Genomic DNA, 26,609 nt, shown 5'->3' with positions numbered 1-26,609 from the left:
TGGGCGACAGAGCGAGACTCTGTCGCAAAAAAAAATAATAAAATAAAAATAAATAAATAAATAAATAAATAAATAAATAAATAAATAAGCTGGGCATAGTGGCTCGTGTCTGTAATCCCGGCTACTCCAGAAGCTGTGCCCAGGAGTTCAAGGCTGCACTGAGCTGTGATCATGCCACTGCACAGCCTGAGCTACAGAGTGAGACCCTATCACTTAAAACAAACAAACATACATACAAACAATCTTTCGGAACCTCAAGGTAAGGTCGGAAAACTTGGTCTTGCTTAGAGGACAGGACTTCAGTCTTAGAAGGGAGGGAGGCCCTCCTCCATATAATTTCACATTCCAATAGAGACACTTTTGAGAGTAAAAAGGGACTTTATTCATAACTTTATAATGATTTTAATAACTTTATTAATAACTGCATCTGAACAACAAATTCCAGTACCCTCTTGGCGAGACTAGGATATAGGGTTACCCACCTTTAGCATGCTGTAGAGATCACCCACAATCCAAGACATCTCACTGTAAGAGTTTCAGGCAGTGATTTTTAAGGAACTTCTATTTTGTTTTTACTGCTTAATATCTTACAGTCTTCTATTAGATCATAAACATAGGTGTTTCGATAAGCTTCTCATGTCTACCATTTTCATTGCTGTAGACTCAATTTTGGATTGTATTCATAGTTATGAATTGTGTTGCCTCTACGTTAAACAGTTGAGTTTTACAATGGCAGAAGGGCACAATGGGAAGGGAGGAGGAAGAGATGGGTGAAGGGAGAGAAAGAATGTGAAAGTGAAGGTAGCGAGTTTGCAGAAGCTCAGACGTCGTAGTAAAACACCTGTCAGGATCGTCTGCTGAGAGCCAGGGGCCAGAAGCTTCAGGAAGTATGTCAGGGAGTCATATCCAAAGCAGAACAGTGGCCAAGCAGTGATGAGTTCTGCACTTTCAGGATGATATCTAAATACTTAAACCTTTAGCCACAAGAGGACAGTTTTAGTTTTAGGCATCCTATACCTGGGGAAACAAAGCTGAAAACACTCATTTTTTAAAATCCTTGTTTCGGAGATAAGGACAAGGTCAACTAATTTGATAGCACAGAGTGCCTCTAATTTTATTTCTACAGCGATTGTATTCCTGGATGACTCAGCTTTACAATAGTTTCCCTTTGACTTTAAAAAATGACTCACATACTTTTACTATGGAAGTGACAGGGGCTGCTAGGTCCCTAACCGCCCACCTGTCAGCGAGCCATGTTGTTAGCCTAACTATATTTTTCTCTTAGGCTAAACTTAGTGGGAAAGATATTCAAGTACCTCTTTCATGTCCCCTGCATACTCATGCTGGCCAGTACTGCATGCCTTCATTCCAAATGATTCAAACTTCCTTCTTATCCACCTGACATTTTGTGGCACACCCACAGATGCCAGGCCCATGCCTGGCATGGAACATACAGAGATGACTCAGACTCTCCATCCACAAGGAACACCAAGTCTCGGGTCCCTGTATTTTAGCCTATTTAGTCATGCGTGTGTCATTTGGGGAAGTGGCTGTTGAAATAGTAGCTTTCAGGCAGCCTTTGCCTTGTGTTTCTTTAGGTGTAGGGACATGAGAAAAAGGTAAGGGGTCTTTCCTGTTCCCAGCACGTTGCCTTTCCAAAATGGCCCTGTAACTCTCATCTGTCTAAGACCCAGCTGGTGTTTCAGATTTCATCTTGTCTTTAAAAAGGTGCAAGATTATATAGTTACCTAGTGCTAATCCCATACGAATTAAATGCATAGAACCTCATTTTAAAACAGATTAATGTAGCTGTTAGTAATAACAGGCCAGGGAGAGGCTCCCAGGCACTAAAGGTGTTTGATAACTGACATCAGGGGAGATCCCAGGAGGACCTTCCAGAAGGCTGATCCTGGAGCTGGGTACCATATCTTTGCCCTTCCCTTGCATGGGAGAGGTGGCATCTCTTCACAGAACGTCCAACAGTGTGTCTGATATCAGGCAGGGCTGGCCCTTTATCCAGATCAGATGTGTTTGGATTTAATTAAATTGAGGCTGCCAAAGTGCCTACATAATTAGCTGTAATTGCTCCTCAGTAGTATAGCAAATCTGAGTTTTGTAACTGTCCCAATGACATCTGAACATCTGCTCTAGGTCTCAAATAATTAGTTTCAAACCTGAGTAATGATAGATGGGTCTACAAGGAATCATAGCTGGATGCAGTGGCTCACACCTGTAATCCCAGCACTATGGGAAAGGAAGCCAAGGAGGGTAGTTTGCTTGAGCTCAGAAGTTCGAGACCAGCCTGGGCAACATAGTGGAACTTCCCAGGCAAGTTCCCCCATCTCTATAAAAAATCAGAAATTAGCTGGGTTTCGTGGCATGTGCCTGTAGTACCAGCTACTCAAGAGGCTGAGGTGGGAGGACACCTTGAGCTTGGGGAGGTCAAGGCTGCAGTGAGCCATAATCATGCCACTGTACTCCAGCCTAGGGAGACAGAGCGAGACCCTGTCTCAAAAAAATAAGAATAAAAATAATAAAAGGAATCAAATGGTGGGGGGGATGTAAGATGTTTAATAATTGAAGCAAAAATCTCTGCAGTACTATTACCTAAGTAGATTTGTGATATAAGGCAAGGGGCTTGGGCTTTGGGGTTGACATGGTCCAAAGTCCAGCATTGGACTTAGAGTAGACACGGTCATGAGTAGACATGGTCCTACTCATTATGTGAGGGTGGACAAGGCATTTCATGTCTTTAAATCTGCTTCCTTGTCTGTGTTTAAGTTCCTAGCAGAGAGGCTGAACATTGTACATCTGTTCTTTCATCCATTCATTTAGGTAACACTGATTGAGTGCCCACCAAGTATCTGGCCTCACAGATACAGTGGTGAACAAGAGCAAGAATATCTTTGCTTCATGGAGCTTATAATCTAATAGAGGCTCATTCAATGTTAGAGCAAAACATAAAGATATAATTAGCCAAGAGATGAAAAAATTAGGCAGAAAACTTAGGAAGTGGTGGAGAAGTAAATACTTAGTAACAATTTAAAATATGTTTCTCAGTACTATTTCTTATGCAGGCAAATAATGTCCCCAGCACAAACCGTTGCTCCAGCATGAGTGATATGTTGGGTGTCTTTAGCATAGTCGAAACTGGCCTAAGGAAATTTAAACATCTTTTTTTCTCCTTATTTTTTTGCTAGATTTTAAAACTGGCTAGATTCATATTTTAAAAGAAATGAATACACATGAGAAAAACAGTTAAACTGTGCCAAAGGCTACATACAGTGAGTGAAATTAGATCTCTTTCCTACCCTAGACCCCCAGTTTTCCTTCCCAGGAAATCAGTGTCTGCTACAATTTTCCAGTGAATATTCAATCAGATATGTGTGTGTGTAATCCCTTAAAGCCCAAGCAAACACAGGAGAGGGTGCCAGCTCCACTGTTTTGCCCCTTGTTTTTGTCCCTTAAGATGGCTCAGAGCCATTCCATGTCAGATCAGATTCATTCTTTTTTTTTGGAGATGGGTTCTCACTCTGTCACCCACATTGGAGTGCAGTGGCGTGATCTTGGCTCACTGCAACCTCCGCTTCCCAGGCTCAAGTGATTCTCCCGCCCCAGCCTCCCAAGTAGCTGGGACTACAGGCGCGTGTCACCACTGCCTGGATAATTTTTGTATTTTTAGTAGAGACAGGTTTTCACCATGTTGGCCAGGCTGGTCTTGAACTCCTGACCTCAAATGATCCACCCGCCTCAGCCTTCCAAAGTGCTGGGATTACAAGCATGAGCCACCATGCCTGGCCAGATTCATCCTTTTTCACAGCAGTGTAGTGCTTCATTTAACCACTCCTCTACTAATGGAAATTTAGGTTGTTTCCAAACCTTTGCTGCTACAAATAGCAAAATGCTGCAGTGAACATTCTTGCATGTACTTGTTTATATACATATGCAGTATAAAGTCCCCACAGGCAGAATTACTAGACCAAATGTTTGTGCTTTAAAAAACATTAACAGATGTTACCACATTGCCTTCCAAGGCCTATAGCAATGTGTACTCCCTCATCAGTGGATGGACCAGAGGTCCTGTTACCCATACTCCTTCCAGTCCTGGGTATTGGCAGACTTCATCTTTTCTGATGTGAGCAGTGGAAAATGATTTCTAAGTGTCATTTTAACTTACATTTATTTAACAATGAGTGACATGCATCTTTTCGAGCTGCACTTTTAAAAGACAAAAGAGGCTGGGCGCAGTGGCTCTCGCCTGTAATCCCAGCACTTTGGGAGGCCGAGGTGGGTGGATCATGAGGTCAGGAGTTTTAGACCAGCCTGACCAACCTGGTGAAACCCTGTCTCTACTAAGAATACAAAAATTAGCCCAGCATGGTGGCGGGCGCTTGTAATCCCAGCTCCTCGGGAGACTGAGGCAGGAGAATCACTTGAACCCAGGAGGCAGAGGTTGCAATGAGCTGAGATTGCGCCATTGCACTCCAGCCTGGGCAACAAGAGCAAAACTCTGTCTCCAAAGAAAAAAAAAAGGCAGAAAATTAAAGATTTCATTCAGCTTTTCTGTCGACTAGGACAATGGTTCTCAAAGTGTGGTCTGTGGACCAACGTCAGCATCACCTGATAACTTGTTAGAAATGCATATTTTCAGCCCACCCAGACCAGTGGAATCAGAATCTCTGGAGGTGAGGTCCTGCAAGCTCATTTTAGCAAGCCCTCTGTTTAGGCATCACCCGCTTGAGTTTTTGATTCAGTGGGCTTGGAATGTGCATTTGTACCAGTTCCCAGGCAATGCTGATGCTACTTGCTCGGGGCCACACTTTGAGAACCACTGAGCTAGAACGTCATTCTTGCAGTAATATATAACCTCCGTGCAGCTTTTCCAATTCACTCTTTACAAGAAAGATTACCAGAAAGCAATTATATATATTTAAAGGGATTTAAATTTTGTTTTTGTTAGGTATTAGTGGATCTACAGGAAGCGCCTGATTGTGTTGAACGGGGATGTGCTACCTGTGGAAACCTTGCTTTGAGGAAATGTTTGGAAAACTGCTACCAGGCTAAGCTTCCGAAAAGCTAAGCAGCGCCCCCAACTGTGAAGATTGTTTACTGCAAGTAGAAAGGAAAGGGAGTCTGAAAAGGGATGGCCCAGGGACAGATGAGAGAGTGCTTCAAAAAAATGCTTTCTCATATTGGTCTGAGATGGAGAGAGCCTTGTTCCTTAGAGCAGTGCTCCACAGCCACAGAGATTGCACCTGAGGATCTTGTAGAAGAACACCCATGGCCAGATCCCACCCCCAGACATTCTGATTTAATTAAGCTGGGGAAGACCCAGGCATGAGTGTGGTTGTTTTAGAAGCTCCCCAGGTGTTTGGCTTTGAGGCTATTTCTTTAACTCTCTCGATTCAGTAGGCCGTTTAATACCCTATAATAAATATTTTTCCTGCTTTAAAAAAAATCCCCAGGTGATTCTAATGTACAATCAGGTTGAAGAACACTACTTTAGAAAAAACCCTACATTTTAGATAAGCTACATTCTTGTTTAAATATTTTAAAATTGTGATAAAATGTACATAACAATATTTCATCCTAACCATTTTAAGTTTACAGTTCAGTAGTGTTAAGTATATTGTTTTGCAGCCAATTTTCAGAATTTTTTCATCTTGCAAAACTAAAACTATACCCATTAAACAATAACTCCCTATCCCCTCTCCCTAGCCTCTGGCAACCACCATTCTATTTTCCATCTATAAATTTTATTTTATTTTATTTTATTTTNTTTTGAGACAGAGTCTCGCTCTGCCGCCCAGGCTGGAGTGCAGTGGCCGGGTCTCAGCTCACTGCAAGCTCCGCCTCCTGGGTTTACGCCATTCTCCTGCCTCAGCCTCCCAAGCAGCTGGGACTACAGGCGCCCGCCACCTCGCCCGGCTAGTTTTTTGTATTTTTTAGTAGAGACGGGGTTTCAGCATGTTAGCCAGGATGGTCTCAATCTCCTGACCTCGTGATCCGCCCGTCTCGGCCTCCCAAAGTGCTGGGATTACAGGCTTGAGCCACCGCGCCCGGCCTTCCATCTATAAATTTTACTAGTCCAGGTATGTCACATAAGTAGGATCCTACAGTATTTGTCCTTTTGTGAGTGGTTTACTTCACTTAGCATAATGTCCTCAAGGTTCTTCCGTGCTGTAGCATGTGACAGGATGTCCTTCCCTTTTAAAGCTGAATAATATTGCATTGTACACATGTACCACATTGCACTTATCCATTCATCCATCAAGGCACACTTGGGTTGGCTCCACTTTTTGGTTCTTGTGAATAATGCTGCTATAAACATGGGTACAGTTACATTTTTTTAAAAGAAAAAATAATCAGAGTAAGTTATAGCCGTTAACATTGAATGCTTATTATGCTCTGGACCCTGATCTAAGCTGTTTATGTATATCACTTTATTCAGATCTCTAGACAACTCTACGAAGTCTTTACTGTTATTACCTCCATTTTACAGATGATGAAACAGACCTAGGAGAGTTTGGTAACTTACCCACGGTAACAATATTTTGCAGTTTCCTCCTTATAAAAATTGTCTGGGCTGTTTGTTGAAAGTTCCCATTCCCAGGCCTCATCCTGTTCCTGCGGGTTCTAAGCCTCCAGGAAGGTGCCTGGAAGCTGTAGATTTTCCCTGTATACAGGGGTTACTTGTCATCAAAGAGAAGTTGGGAACATTTAGGGCTACTCAGTGGTAGGCCCAAGCAGTCTGGCCACAGAGCCTTTTCACTTAGCCATGAGGCCAGGCTGCTCCTTTAAGGCTCAGTTTTCAGCGCCTGCCACGGCTCAAGGGAGGTGAACAATGTCTCCAATGGGATTTCTGAATTTTTTATTTGTTGCATGGTGTAGAAGCTGATATCAGCTAATTGCTCATTGTGATCTCGGCTGTTAGTTTGCACATCCCCTTTTTTACATCACAGCTTCATTTTGAAGTCCAGCATTCCCTGGAGGCATAATATTCCTTCCATTGCTACCTTCTTAAAAAGAGAATCTTGGCTGAACGCAGTGGCTCAAGCCTGTAATCCCAGCACTTTGGGAGACCAAGGCAGCAGATCACCTGAGATCAGGAGTTCAAGACCAGCCTGGCCAACAAGACAAAACCCCGTCTCTACTAAAAATACAAAAATTAGCCAGACATGGTGGCACACGCCTGTAACCCAAGCTACTCGGGGGGCTAAGGCAGGCAGATTGCTTGAACCCCGGAGGCAGAGGTTGTAGTGAGCTGAGATTGTGCCACTGTACTCCAGCCTGGGTGACAGAGTGAGACTTTGTCTCAAAAACAAACAAACAAACAAAAAGAAACGTGAATGAATCTGACTTCGGTGGGGACAACAGTCTGGCATTGCACATTCCAAAGTTAAGAGTTCAGGGTTCCCTCCGGACCACTGTTTGTTCCTTCCCTGTCCTCAGGGCCCATTCAGAGGCCTTGTCATCAGAATCCACTCAATTCAGCAACTCTTTATTGAAGGCCTGCAAACTGCCCCAGCCTCTGCTGAGTGTGAGAGGGAGAAAAAATAGGCAACTTGATCCTCTGCTATCTCACTGGGGAGGGAGACAGGCTGCCTTCTCAGAGGTGGTGCCTGGGTCCTGCTGTTTGGGAGGAAGTAGCTCTTGGCCCGGTTTTCCCCTTAGTTTTAAGCATTTTTTGCTTAAGCTCCTTCTAAGCCTCCAGCACTTCCAGATCATGATTATTAGTCAAAAGTATAGGGGATATTGTCTGGGAGGAGGCATGAGGAGGCCTCCAGGGGTGTCAGAAATATTCTGCGTCTTCATCTGGGCTATGCTTATGTGAGTGTAAATATGCAAAACTTCATGGATTGTGCATTTTCCTGTATGTATGTTATCCCCCATTAAAAATAAAAAAGAATAGGGCAGTTTCAAGTGTATTGATGCATAATATTTCAAGACATATTGTAAAGGGAAAAAATGAGGCACCAAACAATGTGTATGTTGCCATCGATATTTTTAAAAAGAATATAGGAAACGTACCTTTCACTCCATCTTTTACAGCATTTGAATTTTCTACCATGGGCATGAATTACCTACTCAAAAACAAATTTGGTGTAGATTCCTGGGCTTGGCCCCCTTCTTACAGAATCAGCTTCTCTGGAGCTTAGGCCCTGGAGTGCTCATTTCTAACACCTGCAGCTTAAGAACTGCATGGGGTTGTGCCGGCGTGGCTTAGGCTACATCCTACTACAAAAGGAAGACAGATATAAGGGGTGTTTACCCCAGGCTCAAAAGATGGTTTCCCCCATGACTTAATGACTAGGGAAGGAGCTCTGTTCAACTCTATTAAGAATGCCAAAACCTCTGAGCTGGTGCCAAAGTCAACAACTCCTGTTTCCATTGTAAATCCATACTCTTCTCATGCCAGTGTATTTTGTATATGCTTTGTGTAGACATCCCTAACTTTCCCTGTTAGATTTTAAATTGGCTCCCTAAAGAGTTTGGGGTTGGGCCTTAGAAGGATGTGATGAATCCCTTCACTTGTAATATGGCCATTCACCTCCTCCTTTTAGCAAAGCTGCTGAGACATAACATGGCTTCAATAGCTTCCCAAGGGGACACCAGCTGAGATCATACCTCCTGGGCAAACAAGGCCCAAACACCCTCTCTGTTCAGAGGTCTCCTCTGTGTATTTTTGAATGAGCCTGCCTCCCTTGACACCCTGTCCCTACGTCACCAAGAACGTTTTACTCTAATCCTACAGAGCATCCTGGCAGTCCCTCTGGACTGAAGTTTCTCTTTCCTCTCCTTTCCAAGTCTGTCAAGAAGATCCTGTAAATAACATCCACTTGCTACTTTTCTTAACACCATGAATCATCATCAAACACATGGGTATAGCATTCTAATTTGTAGCCTAGGAAGCTAATCTTAAAGGATTTTGCTCTTGCATTTATTTATTTATTTATTTATTTACCTACCTTATTTTATTTTATTTTATTTTTTTGAAACGGTCTCACTCTGTCACCCAGGCTGGAATGCAGTGATGTGATCTTGGCTCACTGTAGCCTCTGCCTCCCCGACTCGAGGGATCCTCTTGCCTCAGACTCCTAAGTAGCAGGGACTACAGGGACACACCTGTAGTGTGTAGAGATGGGGTCTCGCCATTTTGCCCAGGCAGGCCTAGCTTTATTTAGGTCTGTGTGTGAGCATATGTGCTCATGCACACCCTGAAATCTGCTTTGATATTCATGAGCATCTAGACAGGGTTCTTGTGACCTGCCTTTTAAGAAGCATTGTACATTTGATACATGGTACCTCCATTCTTGGGCACTGCTGAGGCCCTGTTTCCTCTTATCCCAAGGGGCATCTGGGAACATCTCTCTGGATAGCCAAAGAGCAGTGTCTGTCTGTCTCTCTCTCCACACACATACACACACACACATACACACGTATATATACATATTTCTCTCTCTTTTAGTGTACTGGCACCCATTTAGTAACTTTCCAGCTTGCATTTTCTCCATATACAATGCACCTGAAATGATTGAGCAATCTCACCCTTTTGCCCACAGGCTGCACGTGGGAATTTGGAGCCATGGTGAACTACATCAAGAAGACATATCCCCTCACCCAGCTGGTTGTCGTGGGCTTCAGCCTGGGTGGTAACATCGTGTGCAAATACTTGGGGGAGACTCAGGCAAACCAAGAGAAGGTCCTGTGCTGCGTCAGTGTGTGCCAGGGGTACAGTGCACTGAGGTGAGTCATCTCTGCCTTCCATCAGGACCTTCTTTATGGAGCCCTTATTTATGGAGATGCCCCAACGCACAACACACTGTTCTGTGAAGACCGGGGAACAGTGTGGCCAACTGAGTAGAAGTTTCTGAGTCTTGGACTCACCTTGTTTTGTTTACGTATCATACATTGGAGTTGTCCCATCAGACCCCTTAAGCCTGGGATATGCAGCTGCATTTTGGGATCAGATCTGTAATTGGAGAAGTCAAAACACCCTTTGATAGTTGCTGTCTCCCTAGGGAATCTCTGTCAGGTGACTTAATTTGTTCAGGCTTCAGGAGTTTTTATAGAAACATGGGTTAATGAAAGAGCACAGGAGACTGGCAAGCTGGGATCTGAAAGCTGGGCATTAGGATCCCAGATCCCTCCTTCCTGCAAGAGCTGAGTCTCAGATGGCATCTGGAAGGGATCTGTAGAAATCATTTTATCAGTGTCTTTACCTTTAAGTATTCATCTCTCTTAGGCATCCCAGGCATCATCACAAAGGAGTTAATCTACTGGGTCAAGCTTTCTCCCACCCCTTAGTCTCTTGCTGGTAGATACCCCACAGGATGAGTCCTAGGAGGGCGTGGTCATCTGCCCTGATTCCCCTCAAGATCACTGGTGTCCCAGGTCTCTCTCGAGTCACCACACTCACATGTTCTCACACACACACACACACACACACACACACACACACACACACTATACACACACATCTCTCTAGGCTCTTCAAATACATTCATATTTTTTTCTGTACTCTTCATGGTGTCTTTTGTATTACAAATGAGTATAACCAGTTATTAAAAATCTTCTGAAAAAATTTGAAACACACGGGAACGTTTAAAAACACCTCCCTATTGGTCCAGTCTAATGCCAAGCAGTCCTTATCGTTATTCAAGAATCTTTTCTTTTTGCCTCACCTGTATATCTCATGCTGCAGTTTAAACATACCTTGTTACTTTCTGATGGATAGAGGCTATCTATATTATTTCTAAAAATACATATTACTGGAATTTAAAGCCAGCACACCCAAAAGGTACATATGGGCCCAGGATTCAGCCTCTCCCTATGAGGCTTAAAGCTGGCTGAAAAAGATGATCTAAATATACCCACAATAGACATGAGAAACATCTCTGATGAAACCCTTCCTGAGTCCCAGGGCTAAGGTCTGGGTTCTGTTTTTCCTTGCCGGCAATATGAGGATGATGATAATAAGCAGTACCTACCTCATAGCACCACTGAAAGTCAGATGAGTTGATGCATATGAAGTGCTTAGAACAGTGCCCAGCACACAGGACATAAGCCACTGTTCATTTTCATTATTGGCATCATCATCATTCACTGTAAAATGAAGGAGGTGGGTTTGATCAGCAGGTCACAAAGATGGTCCAATGAACTAGTGACTGCCTCACTTCATAAGGAATCACTTGGAGGATCATGTTAGAAAGAAATTCTGTTTCTTGGGCCCCACCCTTGGAGATTTTGATTCATGAAGTTGGAGGCATGGGACCTCAGAAATCTGCATTTTGGATACATTTCATAGGTGACTTTTGATGTTTAGCCACGTTTAGCAGTCCCTGGGGTTAGTGATCTCAGTGGTCTCTCCAGCTCTCCCGTTCCAGGACCAGGCTAGTCCCCCATCCTCCTACCAGAAATCTTTTTCTTCACTCCTCTGGACACTGGGGAGTCAGCTGAGAGGACATGTGTCTTCATCTTGGTGTGACTAGAAATATCCAACTCCCAGCTCATAGCCACATTCAGCCAGAATTAACCAAAGTCCTATTGGGCCCAGTCACTGGGATAAGAAAGACATGAGCAAGGGGCCTGCCCCAGGATCCAAGGGAGCAGAGCTAGGACATTTGTTTTGTTTTCTTTTTTTCAGTGCACAAAATCTTAAAATGACAATCGCTTCATCTCATTTTGCTGCAGTAGCGCCATCTGCTGTCAGCAAGAGCACATGATTGACGCAGCAAACTAAGGTGTTTGAACTAAGGCAAAGAAGGCTCAAGAAACTAGGAAACTAAAATCTGTGAGGTGCTATAAATTTTGCAGACATAGCCTACACAGCCTCTTCCTTGAGACCTCAGAGGGCTTCATACACATAACTAACTATTGGCACACCAACCTCATGCAATAAGGAGCAAGTTGCAACTTTATTCTCTGGAGCATAGACAACTAACTTGTCCAAGCTAAGATCATGTGGTCCTGCATATGGGTACTGGCATCAGGTCAGAGAGACACTGTTGTCCTGTGTGTGCTGGTGCAAAGCTCAGGTGCCCTCAACATTTAAACCAGATCTGTGGAATAAATGGAGCACAGTTCCTTACTTTAAACCAGTATAACCTTTTTTTTCCTGCCAAGGCTTGAGGGCGATGCACCTTTCAGCACTGGGATGGTGGCAGCTGCATAAGTGCTTCCCGTCACACCAAGGTGGAGCCGGGGAGGCCCGTCTGCCTCTGCAGGGGCCACACGAGAGTTCATGCATCTGGTAAATCTCTCCTAGCTGAGTCTGGAGACCCGCTTCCTCAGTGAACCCCTCCCTCTGGCTTCTCCTCCCGTAGCTCACCTCCCGTCTAGCCAGAGCCAGTTGAAGGCTTAGAGAGAAGCCAGCCACCTGCTTGCTGTAGTTAGCAAAGTCTAGTTGCTGCTAAACTAGCGCACCTTTTACCATGTGCTGAACCACTGAAGGAGGGACACAAATGCCCTGAAATCACCTGGTATCCAGCAGACTTTAACATGTTCCCTCAGCATAAATAGCTGCCAACCTGCCTAGGAACTCTGTGTGGTAAGACATCCTCCTAGGTAATAGGGACACAGCCCTGAACAAGGCTGACTAATTCCCTGCCCTCATGGAGCGTAAAGAAAATGGGGAGGGAAGCATTTTTGGTCTGGTTTCAGGTAAAATAAATTCTTCTTTCCTAAGGAAACCCTCAACAATCCTATGTTGCAGAATTGAGCAATAATGATAAACCTAAAATAAAATGATTTCATTGCAGTTTGGGTGTAAAAGATAGTCTGTATATGAGGACCTCACAGTACTTAAGACAACAGAGTGATATTTACAGAGCCACAAAGCAACAAATACGTGTTACTAACATATTACACATTAGACGTATGGGTGCTGAGGAGGTCCTCAGTCAAGTGGGGGGTCCATGAGGAGGGATTTCTGAAGGAGGTGAGGGTGAGGAGGACAGTAGCACAGGGCCCAGGCCAGGGGCAGAAGCTCCTTACAGCAGGAGTCCCAAATGCTATTAGGAACCAGGCCACACGGCAGGAAGTGAGCGGTGGGCGGGTCACGGTGGGCGAAGCAGTAGGGCAGTGGTGGGTGAACCTTCATCTGTATTTAGTTTCATCTGTATTTACCGCTGCTCCCCATTGATCACATTACTGCCTGAGCTCCGCCTCCTGTCAGATCAGCAGTGGCATTAGATTCTTATAGGAGGATGAACCTTATTGTGAACTGCGCATGTGAGGGATCTAGTTTGCACGCTCCTTATGAGAATCTAATGTCTGATAATCTGTCACTGTCTCCCATCACCCCCAGATGGGACTGTCTAGTTGCAGGAAAATAAGCTCAGGGATCTCACTGATTCTATGTTATGGTGACTTGTATAATTATTTCATTCTGTATTATAATGTAATAATAACAGGGAAAAAAGTACATTATAAATGTAATGTGCTTGAATCATCCTGAAGCTATCCCCCTGCCCCCTGCCTTCCCTGGTCTGTGGACAAATTGTCTTCCAAAAAGCCGGTCCCCAGGACCGCTGCCTTATAGGACAGTAGAGGAATTATCAGAGGAGTGTTTCAAATCTCCTTAAAGGCACATTATACTCCTGGCTAAGTGAATGTGTCAGCATCACTAAGACCTGGCCACCTGAACATCCTAGCATTCTTTGAGCAAGGCCTTCCCGCCATGGGGCAGAGGCAGGTACCATTTTTCCTGCCAAATGGTAGGGTTATTGTCTCTTGCTTTTGATAGGCAAATTCCAGGCTAGAAATGAGTTTATGACAAAAGCAAATGTTATCATTTGTAAAGTTCCCCCAGAGACTGGGACTTTCCTAAAATTTGATTTTATAGTTGAAGAGCTATAAAATACAGTAACTTTGTGCCATCAGTAACTTTGAATCACATCCAAACAGAGAGGGGAAAACTGCAGCGTTTAAATGAGACTCTGTGGACAAACTTCAACCTGGGAAACAGCTCAGCTTGTCCACCACTGGGTTGTGAAGTCGACCTGACCACATGGTTGCCCTTAGTGCCTTGGGGCTTTTTGGTTTTTTTGTTGTTATTTTTTTAAATCAGAATAATGAGAAGCCATATAAATACTCTTTGACTCTAACTCATTCCTGTAAAAGTACATCCTGTAAAAGGGAAAAGATTCTGATAAGGAAGAAGGGGGCTTGGTAGGTGACCACTCCCTACCCTAGTCTGAAGTCCATCTTTCTGCCCCATCCTCCCACCCCAGTGGAACTAACAAAGCCTAGCCTGGCAGGTACCAAAGACTCTTGGCCCACTCCCTTGTGTGGTACAAACATGGTTTTCTTCTGCTCACACTCTCAAGCTGAACTAGCTGGAGATGACGACCTCTCTGCAGATTGACTCTGCCCCTGAAGGGCAACCTACTGACAGCCCAGAACCTTCTGGCTGGGTCTTTTGGGTCCAGAGGCTCCACCATCCCTCCTCCCAGAGGCCCAGCTGTTCAAGGCAGGAGCCCTGTCCTGGGCTTGGCCAGCCTGCCTAGGATCGTGCCCTCTTCCTCTCTCTGGGGGCTGGGCTGGTCCTGGTTTTGCCCCCACCGCAGGATTACTCTCTTATAGTGCCCAAGTTAGAAATAATCCGCATGTCCAGTAGGGACATAGTTAAATAAATTAATAATATACTAACTCGGGGGAACAGGGCAGCTTTTATTTTAAAAAATCAAGAAAAAATGTATAACATGACAGAATGTATACATTAAAAGTAGAGAAGGGCCAGGCGCTGTGACTTACGTCTGTAATCCCAGCACTTAGGGAGGCCAAGGCGGGCAGATCACGAGGTCAGGAGATCGAGACCATCCTGGCTAACATGGTGAAACCCCGTCTCTACTAAAAAGTACAAAAAATTAGCCGAGCGTGGTGGCGGTTACCTGTAGCTGAGATCACACCACTGTATTCCAGCCTGGGTGATAGAGCGAGACTCCATCTGAAAAAAAAAAAAAATAGGGAGGAAAGCAATTTTGTAAAAATTTGATTATAGAGAGGGAGAAATAGAGAATTATTATTTAATGGGTCTAGAGTTTCAGTTCCACAAGATGAAAACATTCTAGAGAACTTTTCACATTGTACAATAAGTATGAGCTCTACACTTCACACTACTGAACTGTACACTGAAAATGGGTAAGCTAGGCATGGTATCACATGCCATAAGTCCCAGCTACTCATGAGGCTGAAGTAGAAGGATCACTTGAGCCCAGGAATTCAGGACTATAGTGTGCTATGACTGCACCTGTGAATAGCCACTGTACTCCAGCCTGGGCAACATAGTGAGACCCCCCCTTTTTTTTTTTTTTAAAGGGCTGGGTGCGGCGGCTCACGCCTGTAATCCCAGCACTTTGGGAGGCCGAGGCAGGCAGATCACGAGGTCAGGAGTTTGAGACCAGCCTGACCAACATGGTGAAACACTGTGTCTACTAAAAATACAAAAATTGGCTGGGCATGGTGGCGCATGCCTGTAATCCCAGCTACTCAGGAGGCTGAAGCAGGAGAATCTCTTGAACCCTGGAGGCGGAGGTTGCAGTGAGCCGAGATCACGCTATTGCACTCCAGCCTGGGGGACAGAGCGAGACTCTGTCTGAAAAAAAAAAAAAAATAGGGAGGAAAGCAATTTTGTAAAAATTTGATTATAGAGAGGGAGAAATAGAGAATTATTATTTAATGGGTCTAGAGTTTCAGTTCCACAAGATGAAAACATTCTAGAGAACTTTTCACATTGTACAATAAGTATGAGCTCTACACTTTACACTACTGAACTGTACACTGAAAAATGGGTAAGCTAGGCATGGTATCACATGCCATAAGTCCCAGCTACTCATGAGGCTGAAGTAGAAGGATCACTTGAGCCCAGGAATTCAGGACTATAGTGTGCTATGACTGCACCTGTGAATAGCCACTGTACTCCAGCCTGGGCAACATAGTGAGACCCCCCCTTTTTTTTTTTTTTTAAAGGGCTGGGTGCGGTGGCTCACGCCTGTAATCCCAGCACTTTGGGAGGCCGAGGCAGGCAGATCACGAGGTCAGGAGTTTGAGACCAGCCTGACCAACATGGTGAAACACTGTGTCTACTAAAAATACAAAAATTGGCTGGGCATGGTGGCGCATGCCTGTAATCCCAGCTACTCAGGAGGCTGAAGCAGGAGAATCTCTTGAACCCTGGAGGCGGAGGTTGCAGTGAGCCGAGATCACGCTATTGCACTCCAGCCTGGGGACAGAGCGAGACTCTTTCTCCAAAAAAAAAAAAAAAAAAGGTTAAGATGGTAAATTTTATGTTCTGTATTTTTATCATAATTTTCTTAAAATATGACTGTATGTAGGCAAAACCTGGAAAGAAACCCCTCCTTCTGCAAGTAAAAATACTTCTTAGGTTGGGGTGATAGCATTCTGGGAAAGTACTTAATGTACTTTATTCTTAAGATTTCATTAGCATATTGCTTTCAAGGTATTTTTTTTTTTTAGTGTAGTCTAGATCCACATCCCATAAATTGATCTCCAATCTTAATTCATAGTGCCCTTGCCTTTTTTCCCTTTTTAGAATGTTAAGGTCATGCTTGCCCATCCCACTCTTATAGAACCTCATTCGTATTCTCCATATTTTTTCAAAGACCACTTGGAAAACTGTTTCACTATTCTCATAGTCTCTCAACACTCTGAGGCATAATTTATTTGAGCCAGGAGATCTGCATTCACTTGGGTATTAGATGCATTCCTTCCCCCAGTTCATTCTCTTCTGACTTTAATTCCTTTTCATCAGTACTTGATCCACTCATTTTGCAAAATACAAGCTGGAAAGTTGAGCCTTCTCTAAGCAGTTACCCAGCAGCTTAGTGGTTGGCTCAGCTCTTCCTTGCCTAAGTGATTGCTCTGAACCTAATTGTAAATGCCTGTTTGTTGGGACCCTCTTCTGAGCGATCAAAATCCATTGCCTTCCACAATACCTTTTAAAATTCTTTTAACAGTCCAAAGAGAAATCTCACTAGAAAATGGCTGTGAAACCAGTATATGTAATATTTTATTATAATTTAATGTTACATTGATTAGAAATGAAGGCATTTTCAGGGAATTCTATTTATTTTGGTAATAGGTAGATCAATGGATGCATAAAGTTCTTTAAAAATCCATATGGATTACTCTCAAATAAGACTCCCAGTGAAACTATCCTGGGTTTGGGGGATGATTTTCTCTTCTCATTTGTGATTATCACTTTTTGAGAATTTGCAACTTTCAGGAGGCATCTCTCCTTTTGGAGTCATCCTGGTTCTTTCTGAAGTTTTGAAACCTACCTTCCTTCCAACAAGAGTTCACTCTGAATTATGCAAAGCCATTCCCTCCCTGTAATTCTGACCAAGCTGCCCCTCCCAAGGTTCCACACTTCTCTCCTGTGTCCTCAGCCAGTTTATCCTGGTGGGCCAATATCTGGCCCAGCCTGGGGAGCAGTTCCTGCCACCCCTTTTCTCTTCTGGAGAACATAGCCATCTAGAGGCAAGTCAAGAACTTAGATATTCAGGCCAGGTGAAGTGGCTCACGCCTGTAATCCCAAAACTTTGGAAGGAGGCCAAGACCAACAGATCACTTGAGGTCAGGAGTTCTAGACCACCCTGGCCAACATGATGAAACCTCGTATTCTACTAAAAAAATACAAAAAATTATCTGGGCATGGTGGCGCACACCTGTAGTCCCAGCTACTCGGGAGTCTGAGGCAGGAGAATCGCTTGAACCTGGGTGGTGGAGGTTGCAGTGAGCTGAGATCACACCACTGCACTCCATCTCAAAAAACAAAAACAAAAAAAGAACTTGGATAGCCAAGTAAGGTATTTGTGCAGTGTCTAGAGAGCTAAAGTCCCCTGGTTTCGTGCCCATTTTGTGATTTGCATCTAAAATTGAACCCCGGTGTAGCCACTACCAGCTCCAACACTGAACTCATACCCCCATCTTGTTTCCTCTACAACCAGCCATTCAACCACTCCCTCAGAAACTGCATTCTTTTAAAGCAAGTCCCAGATACCATTTCATCTGTAAGTAGTTCACTAGGCAACTCTAAAAGACTCTAAGGACTTTTTCTTAAACATAACCACAAATGCCATTATCACCCAAAAAATTAGCAATAGTTCCCTAATAGCATCCCATTTCTCGTCAGTGTCCAGATTTCCTTGATTGTCTCATAGAAGTTTTTTTTTTTTTTTTTTGCCAGTTGGCTTGTTTGAATTGGGATCCACATACTGCCTACATTTGCATTTATCAATTTCTCTATGTTTCTTTTAGTCTGTAGGTTACCCTTTCTTTTATTGCCTTTCAGTTTGCTGTTGTTGGTAGTGGTATTGAAGACATCAGTCCTTTTCAAAAATACATGTATATGAGATGAATGTAATACATTGATCTTGATTCTTTTATTAAACCAATATAAATTTAAGTTTCAATTCCTTAATTCTACAGCCAAAGGTAAAGGACAGCCCCTACATATACTGAGTGGTAAACCAAAGGTACTAAAAATCAATGTTAGCCAAAATAAACAGAGTGGAACACTAGTCCCAACATCCTTGTCCTGATCCCTCCCTGAGCCCTGGGTCTCTGTGAATCCCTAGACCCTTTCAACAAGCAGTGCCTGTGGTGTATTCAATTAAAAAAACGCAGCATCTTTTTATATCTTAAGTTTATGACCACACACTTCTCCCTTCCCTACCTCTGCAGCCTGTCTGCAATGAAGGAGGTACTAACAAAAGCAAGAACATCCCTTCAGTTAGGAGGTCAGCAAAGGGAAAAATGAACCAGGGCAAGAGAAAGCTGGGATTGCCAGAGACCATTGGCTCTCTGGGTAGCTTGGATCCAAAGTCAGAGGAGAGGCAGCCGGTTGTGGCTCACTGATTGGGTGACTGGGTGACCCCCCTCCCTCCGACCACAGGCAAGTGAGCACAGTCCTGCTTTAGCTGGGGTCCCTCATGGTGATCTGGTCCTATACTCTTCCTGTAGTGCTTGGTTGGAGTCAGGGGCATGGCGGCTGCACATTTATGCAGTAGCCTTTTGACCCTTCGAGGTGGTGTTAGTCTACTTTGAGCTTAGCCTGTGTTTGATGGGCACATCACAGACCATTAAATTCACAAACCATTTCATTCTCAACTCCCCACTACCTCTTGCTTTTTAACCATGACATTGTGGGAAATGTTTGTCACTCCAAAATTGTGGAATTTTGCCATTCTAAAATTGTAGCAACTTTGGGGCAATTACTTTTATAAAATTACTTTTATAAACTCTCTGGATTGAAAAAATAATAAAAAACAAAACAAAACAAAAAAACCTTATGAACCCCCTAGTCCCCTCACCATCTGGAAGATGGAACCTAGTAGAAGTAGTGATGTCCAGATCCATTCACAGGGTGGAGTCAGGCCTGGAGATTTTGAAACCTGCAATATGAAAATTTCCCTTTAATGAGTGTGGACTCAGTGTCCACCTGCGTTTGGACTGATGCCCAAGGGAGAAGAGCAGTGAGTGGGGAGGGCTGAGCAGGCATGGCTGGTGGGAGTGAGCCCACTGGTGTTTGTTCACCTGCTGTGTGGGCATGGAAATCTGGCTGGTGAAGCACATGGCCAGGGCTGGTGGCGCTGTCTCCTCCCTCTGCATGCGCTGCTGGCAGAACCTGGGCTCTGGAAAACAGGGATAATATCACCTGCCTACTGCCACCACTGAAAGGTCAGAGGGTGGCCCTCACAGCCACCTAGCATATGCCAGTCACACCCTAGCCCTAGAGGCAGAAGGATGCTTCCAGACCAGCCCCACCAGCTGTGCCTAGAAAGGGTTAAGGGCCTGTTTACTTCCACTTCGATTTCCTTGCCCCTTCAATGGCATAAGGCTAATCAAAAGATAGATTTGGAGGAGATCCCAGTTAATGATTTTACCTTACCTCTTGATCAGCAACAACATAAGTTTTTTTAGGTTTTCCCCTCCACATCCACTCTCCCCTTCCATGTGCCTGTCATTAAGCCAGAAAACTTGCCTGCCAGGTAGGAAGCCAAATACAGAAAGTGTTCACATGACAGTTGAAGCAGACTTTGGTCCTGGCAGGCTCAGTGACTAAGAGAAGGCCCAGGTGCTAGAAGAGAGTGTCGGGGGTGCCACCAACAAAGCCTCTGGCGCTAGAGAGGGCCTTTGCTGGGGTCCCCTTCCCCTGCGCTGTCTTGGTGTCTCCATAGGTTTCTCCAGAGATGTTTGAGCTCTACACATTAGAGCCTCTGTTTTAATGCAGAGGCCACAGCCTGAGAGCCGGCCCTCTCCACACAAGCACCTTGCCCCATGGCTAGAGCCCACTCCTGGCTGCCCATCTGCAGCCCCACAGTGCAGTCACCCTCACTCGCTGTGGTTCTTCCAGGGCCCAGGAAACCTTCATGCAATGGGATCAGTGCCGGCGGTTCTACAACTTCCTCATGGCCGACAACATGAAGAAGATCATCCTCTCGCACAGGTAGGTCACCTTCCGTTCTCTCTCAGGAGACAGACAGTTCCTTCCTGAGCTCATCTGGGAGCCATGAAAAGCCAGGGCTCCTGTTCCTTCAGGGGGAAAAAAAATGCAGGTATGGTACAGACTCTCTGCTGCCTGCATTTGTGACTTGATTAGAAACAAACTTATCTTGGCCAGGCGCAGTGGCTCACACCTGTAACCCCAGCACTTTGGGAGGCTGAGGCGGGCAGATTTCTTGAGGCCAGGAATTCGAGACCAGCCTGGCCAACATGGCGAAACCCCGTCTCTACCAAAAATACAAAAATTAGCCGGGCATGATAGTGCCACTGTAATCCCAGCTACTTGGGAGGCTGAGGCAGGAGTCACTTGAACCCAGGAGGTGGAGGTTGCAGCGAGCTGTACCCCAGCCTGGGTGACAGAGCGAGTCCCTGTCTGAAAAAAAAAAAAAGAAAAGAAAAGAAAAGAAACCTGTCCCAAGCTACTAAATTTGCCAAATCACCTTATGCTTTTGTAATTCCCAGTAAATCTAAGACAAGGAACCAGTTCTACCCCGTTTTCTCCCAAATTAGAGCGGTCACGAGGTGGCTGTCATTGTTGAGGAGACTTTCCCCGTAGGATGCTTCTGTGCCTGGGGGATCAGGACTCATTCTTGGCTGACCCTTGGGCTTCTGACCAAGCAGAAGGGGGACAGGAGTCTCAGGGCATGGTTTCAGCACCTCCCTCCTCTGCATATTCTTTATGCTTATCCTGCCTCTCTACTTCGTAATCCTGTGGTGGATTAACCTGTCAAGTGCTTAGTGCAGTGCTGGTATGCGTAGCACCAGATAAATATTAGCAATGACTTTTTCATTATGATTATTATTATTGCTGACATCTCTGCCTCTTCCACTGCATCTCTCATTCCCTGTAGCTGGACTAAGCTACTTAGAGGTTCCCGTGCCCCCAGCCTCTCCCACACTGCCCTTGCTGGGAATACTCTCCCATTTCTCTGCTGGTGGGAACCCAGCCCATCCTTTAAAGTCCATCTCAATTCTCCTATTTTTGTGAAGCCAACTCATCCATGCCCAAGTTGCTTTTCTGTTGCTTCCCCTCTGTAAATCCTATGTCTAGAACCAAACTGGAGAGCATTGGAGGGCTTAGGCATGTGTTGATTGCTCCCAGCACCCGAGACACACCCGTGCGCTCAAAAAAATCTGGGGCATTTTTGGTACCACCCTAGGAAAAGCAATCTGACTAAATGATCGATTTCTTGTTATCTTTTTTCCAGTGGCTAAAGCAGGCCACACACCCCAGATTGGACTTCCTATGGGTGGGCGTTCACATGGCGCCTGACCAAGGCTGGGCTCGAAGGCCCCATCAGGCTGCCACATTGCCAGATGTGTCCTCATGTCCTCGTTTCAGGAAGGAGAGCAGAGGGAGACTTATGTCCCCTGTGCTGGCTGAAAAATCAGCTGTTCCCACTCGGCTCATGTTTGAGATTTAGCAGTGTGCACTGAGGTGCGTGTGGCTCAGCCGAGGTTTGGATGGGTCTGGAGATTGCAGAGGTTTTGTAGCCAGAAGGAGTGGATCCAGGCCTCTGACACCAAGTCCAAGTCCTTTGTCTGCCTTTCTGCACCTCTGGAGTCGAAAGTGACTCCTCCCAGGAAACATTTGCTTTGCTAAAGGAACCTGGTCTTGCTACTAATTAGTCTAGAAGGTTCAAATTATGAGACCCCTTTGAGTGTGTGCTAAGTATTTACATTTTTCAAATTTACTACAGAAAGTCAAACATCTAGAAATTTTGGGTTAACTTTGAATTTGTACATTCTGTCCAGTAGGTATATAATCTTCCTAATAGTCTTTTGAAAAAAATAAATGCTACAGAAATGTGTTCTTCTTTTGGAGAGGTTGTGAATGGGTAGCAGAATACCAAGTTGGCATAGTAAATCCTTCCTTAATAAATCCAGGGCCATGCTTCAGCAAACTCAGTCTGCTTCTAGGTGTGTGACTGAGAGCCCTTGCTGGGAAGAGAGGTCAAAAGGGCATGTTGTGGCCTTTACCTCTAACGCCATCCTCTCAAGATGAATTTTTTCTTAATAGAAATGCTGGTTCCACTTGGGGGTTGGGGAAAAAAAAAATGATTGCTCTCCTGAATAGATGTTAGCTTTTATCTGAGACACTAGAGAGCTGTTGATTTGCCCAAATGCTAAATGAGTTAACCCTTGTCTTCCTTGGTTTTTGTTTGTTTTCTTCCACTCCTTCCTGCACACTGAGTCTTCCTTGTTAAGCAACACAAACAGCTCATTAAGGGGAAGGGTCTCTGCCAAGGGGGACATTGTCAACATAGTGTAAGGACGAGGCCCCTACGGCTTGGCCCACGGCCCTCCACTCACCACAGGGCCCATCTTGAGTCCCCCTCCCCTTGCTGAAGGTTTTTAAATATTCAACTAGGTTCAAACCCAATCTTTAGTTTGTCTGGGTACCCCTGAAAAGGGAAGTAAGGTTTTGACATTCATCTTTCTACAGTTATTCAAAAGTCAACAGCGCCAGCTCATCCTCTGGGATGTTCCAAAGGCTAAAGATTCTATTTCTAACTGACCACAGTGGCTCTGCCTCCTGGCTTGCTCTGGCAAGGAAGCAGGCTCTGCTGTGGTTGTTCATCCCCCACATCTTAATCTCTGTTTGCTTTTGTTTGCTCTAGGCAAGCTCTTTTTGGAGACCACGTTAAGAAACCCCAGAGCCTGGAGGACACGGACTTGAGCCGGCTCTACACAGCAACATCCCTGATGCAGATTGATGACAATGTGATGAGGTATGTCCATGCAGGCAGGAGAGAGACGCTCTGGGCCAGGGTGCCAGGCGGGAGGCTGCAGGTCAGCTCTGCCTAGCATTAGTGCTTTGCTCTGCCTACGTTAGTGTTAAGGGTGCTTTTTTTCCCTTTAAGTAAGTGTCTAGTGTTTAAAAACAGAAGATTTCACAGGAACATTTAAATTTCTAGTTTCTCCTGGAAAATAGGAAAAGGATCTGACGACCCATTCTGCATTCCTACAAAGCATAGTTAGCTTGATTCAAGGAACTGGGGCATGCAGGCCCTAGCATGGGCAGTCTTCACCCTACCTGTCCTGCCTGAACAACAGGGCAAGTGTCAGGTGCCACATTAATCTGCATGTTGCAGTGGAGTAAAAGGCAAAGGAAGTATTTCTTGTACTTCTCTGTGTCTCTAACAAGAATAGAAAAACTGGCTGGGGGCAGTGTCTCACGCCTGTAATCGTAGGAGGATTTGGGAAGCCATGGGGGAAGATCGCTTGAGCCCAGGAGGTCGAGGCTGCAGTAAGCCGTGTTCATGGCATTGCACTCCAGCCAGGGTGACACAGCAAGACCCTTCTCAAAATTAAAAAAAAAAAAAAAGTAGGAAAACAGAAGATAGACCAAGAGGGCTTTGTGTTTCAAGCAAAATGAACAGAGCCTCTTACTTTGGGGCATGGAGACTCCCCTGAGTGTGAGACACAAATACTGCCCACTTCATTCATCTACTCTACCTGCCTCTCTCCTCCAGGCACCTGAGGTTGCAATCTTGACAGTGTCTTCTTTCCTGGTACCAGCAGATTCTGATTGAGGTTACCCTCAGCTGAAAAAGGAAAAGTTGACTTCTGACTTCATCATTCTCTTTAAAGATGTGATCCTTTTTATTGAACAATCATTTGAAGCCAGGAACAGTGGCTCATGCCTGTAATTCCAGCACTTTGGGAGGCTGAGGCTCGAGGATCACGTGAGGCGAGGAGTTTGAGACCAGCCTGGGCAACATAGCAAGTCCCTGTCTCTACAAAAAAAAATTGAAAAATAAAAATAGCCGGGCATAGTGGCACACACCTGTAGTCCCAGCTGCTTGGGAGGCTGAGACGGGAGGATCACTTGAGCTCATAAGTTTGAGATTACAGCGAGCTATGGTCACAACACTGCAGTGGAGCCCGACTTAGGCAACAGAGCAAGGTCCTGTCCCTAAAAAATAAAAAATAAATTATTTGATATTTTTAGATGTAGTTTAAAGCAAGCAATTATTCTTCATCTAATAGATAGGCAGATATTGACCTGAGGGTATAGGATCTCTGCTTCGCTTCCTTACGAGATTTTAGTAGCCTTCTAACACCAAGTAACCTTGAAATATGCCTGCTAACAGTTTCTGAAAGGAAACAAAACTAGGAAATTGCTGGTATGTTCAGAAGGTGAAAATGAATCTTACCCACCCTCACTTAAGATGAGGTGTGTGACTATATTGCGGTGTGTAGTAAGAAAAAAAAAAAAACAAATTAAATTTCCCATTCATCTCCTAAATTTTTTAAGCCCAAAAGAGAATGTTTCTCAACACTCTCCGAAGTCTTTCCTCTTTAATAGTGTTGGATAGTAGCAATTTTATGATCATAACCAGTCTTGGTGGCCTCCTCATAGATCCATCCCAGCAATACTGGAGGGATAGAATGCATTCCCTGCCTGCTGAGACTGCAAACGAACTGATTTCACAAGGACAGGCATCTTCACAATGATCTCTACACTTGGCCTCCTCCCTGTCAAGAGGGCCCTAATAGTCCAGCCTGAACTTTCCAGGCCATTCCCAGGCAGAGATGTCTAATGTGATCCACAGCTTCGGGGGAGGGAGGATAGCTTAAAGACCCTAGTCAGAACAGGAAGACCCGCCATTCAGAAGTCAGAGGCCCTAATCTGTGTCGGAAAGAGGTTTTGAGATCCTCTGGCCTAGGCCTCCTGGTGTCAGAGCTCCAGGATGAACCTTGTGGGGCCTCTGGGAGCACAGAGCAGAGCAGGGCAGAGCTGCGGCCCCTCATTCATGCTGAGCACCGAAGGTTTTGTTACATGCCAGTTTATCTCTATTGCTCTGTAGTCAGAGATATGGAACAGTAGTTAGAGATAAAGGGACAGAATTGGTAACTTTGAATGACAGTCTCATTTCTGTTATCTAATGCATATTTTATTCCAGTTCACAGTGGTCCTGTTACTCCACCAAGAACTCTGTTAATAGGAAACTTCCAGTAAATTGCCTTGAATTTCAGTTTCTCCATATCTGTAGTGACAACTGGTTTTATACTGCCTCAAGAGATGTAACATACACTAATAATTACATAGATAACAATTACTACAGGGTAATTACTCTGGGTGGGTCATGATGGTAGTAAGCACTTTAACATCTTAAGTCTCACAGTTCCATTGAGGAAGGCCCTGCCTTCAGATTCATTTTATACAGGAGAAGCTGAGGCTCAGAGAAGTTGAACCATTTGCCCAAGATCACATAGCCAGTAAATGACCGAAGCAGGATTTGAACCCCGATGCCAAAGCCAGTGCTCTTAACCCCAAATCTTGCTACCTACATACGTTACATTGATATGATGAGTTAGCGCAGGATGTGAAACATTCATAAAATCAGCTCAGCATTCGGGCCTAACTCCTGCCTCTGTCTACTCTACCAATGCCACAAGTTAGCATGAGGAACTGGAGCCAAAATCGGCTCAGCATTCTGATCTTATGACCAATGTTTTGTCCTTTTTCTTTTTTTCTTTTTCTGGTGTGTTCTAGGAAGTTTCATGGCTATAACTCCCTGAAGGAATACTATGAGGAAGAAAGTTGCATGCGGTATCTGCACAGGGTGAGTGACCATCACTGGCTCAGAATTAGCATCACTCCATCCAGCCTTGCACACAATACAACAAATATCCCTCCTAAATTTTCCTGGTGGAAGCTTAGCTGGAATCTGGCTCCAACCGCTCTTTTAGCTTGGATTTGTTTATTGAACCATACTTTCTCCCTCTGTAACCACCATACTTTCTCCCTCTGTAACTACCCAGAGCTGCCCCTGAGACTGGTGTGCTCCCATGTCTGTGTGAGGGCCTTTCAAATTGCTCCAACACCCACTTTTTTGTTAGTCTTCCTTTGACAGCATAATCCTGTCTGATTTCTGCCAGATCAATGAGATGTGTGTAGGTTTTTTTACCATGCGGGACCCTCTTTTGGCCATTCTGTATTTTGTTACCATTACTGCGTAAGACTGAACTCAAAATTCCTGCCATTATCTGGTAAGCACAGAGTAAAGCTGATGTGTTTCTGTATCAAAGTGATGATGAGCATGTCTATTTTTTTTTTTTTTTTTTTTTTT

The 26,609-nt window shown here is 44.6% G+C and overlaps 1 protein-coding gene across 1 annotated transcript in view; it reads left to right on the top strand.

Annotated features, from left to right (window-relative positions):
• Nucleotides 1-26,609, top strand: part of ABHD2 (abhydrolase domain containing 2, acylglycerol lipase) — a 118,465-nt gene that overhangs the window by 80,342 nt on the left and 11,514 nt on the right. The window contains exons 4-7 of the mRNA XM_017890149.1: nt 9,541-9,747; nt 20,381-20,473; nt 23,151-23,261; nt 26,033-26,102. Coding sequence (XP_017745638.1) covers nt 9,541-9,747; nt 20,381-20,473; nt 23,151-23,261; nt 26,033-26,102 — 481 coding nt within the window. The remainder of the gene's footprint in view (nt 1-9,540; nt 9,748-20,380; nt 20,474-23,150; nt 23,262-26,032; nt 26,103-26,609) is intronic.

This window comes from Rhinopithecus bieti, unplaced genomic scaffold, assembly GCF_001698545.2.
Source record: "Rhinopithecus bieti isolate Rb0 unplaced genomic scaffold, ASM169854v2 scaffold_20154, whole genome shotgun sequence".
In the NCBI taxonomy this organism is placed as follows: Eukaryota; Metazoa; Chordata; class Mammalia; order Primates; family Cercopithecidae; genus Rhinopithecus; species Rhinopithecus bieti.
The sequence above is the reverse complement of the archived record's forward strand: the minus strand, read 5'-3'. Positions and strand labels throughout refer to the sequence as shown.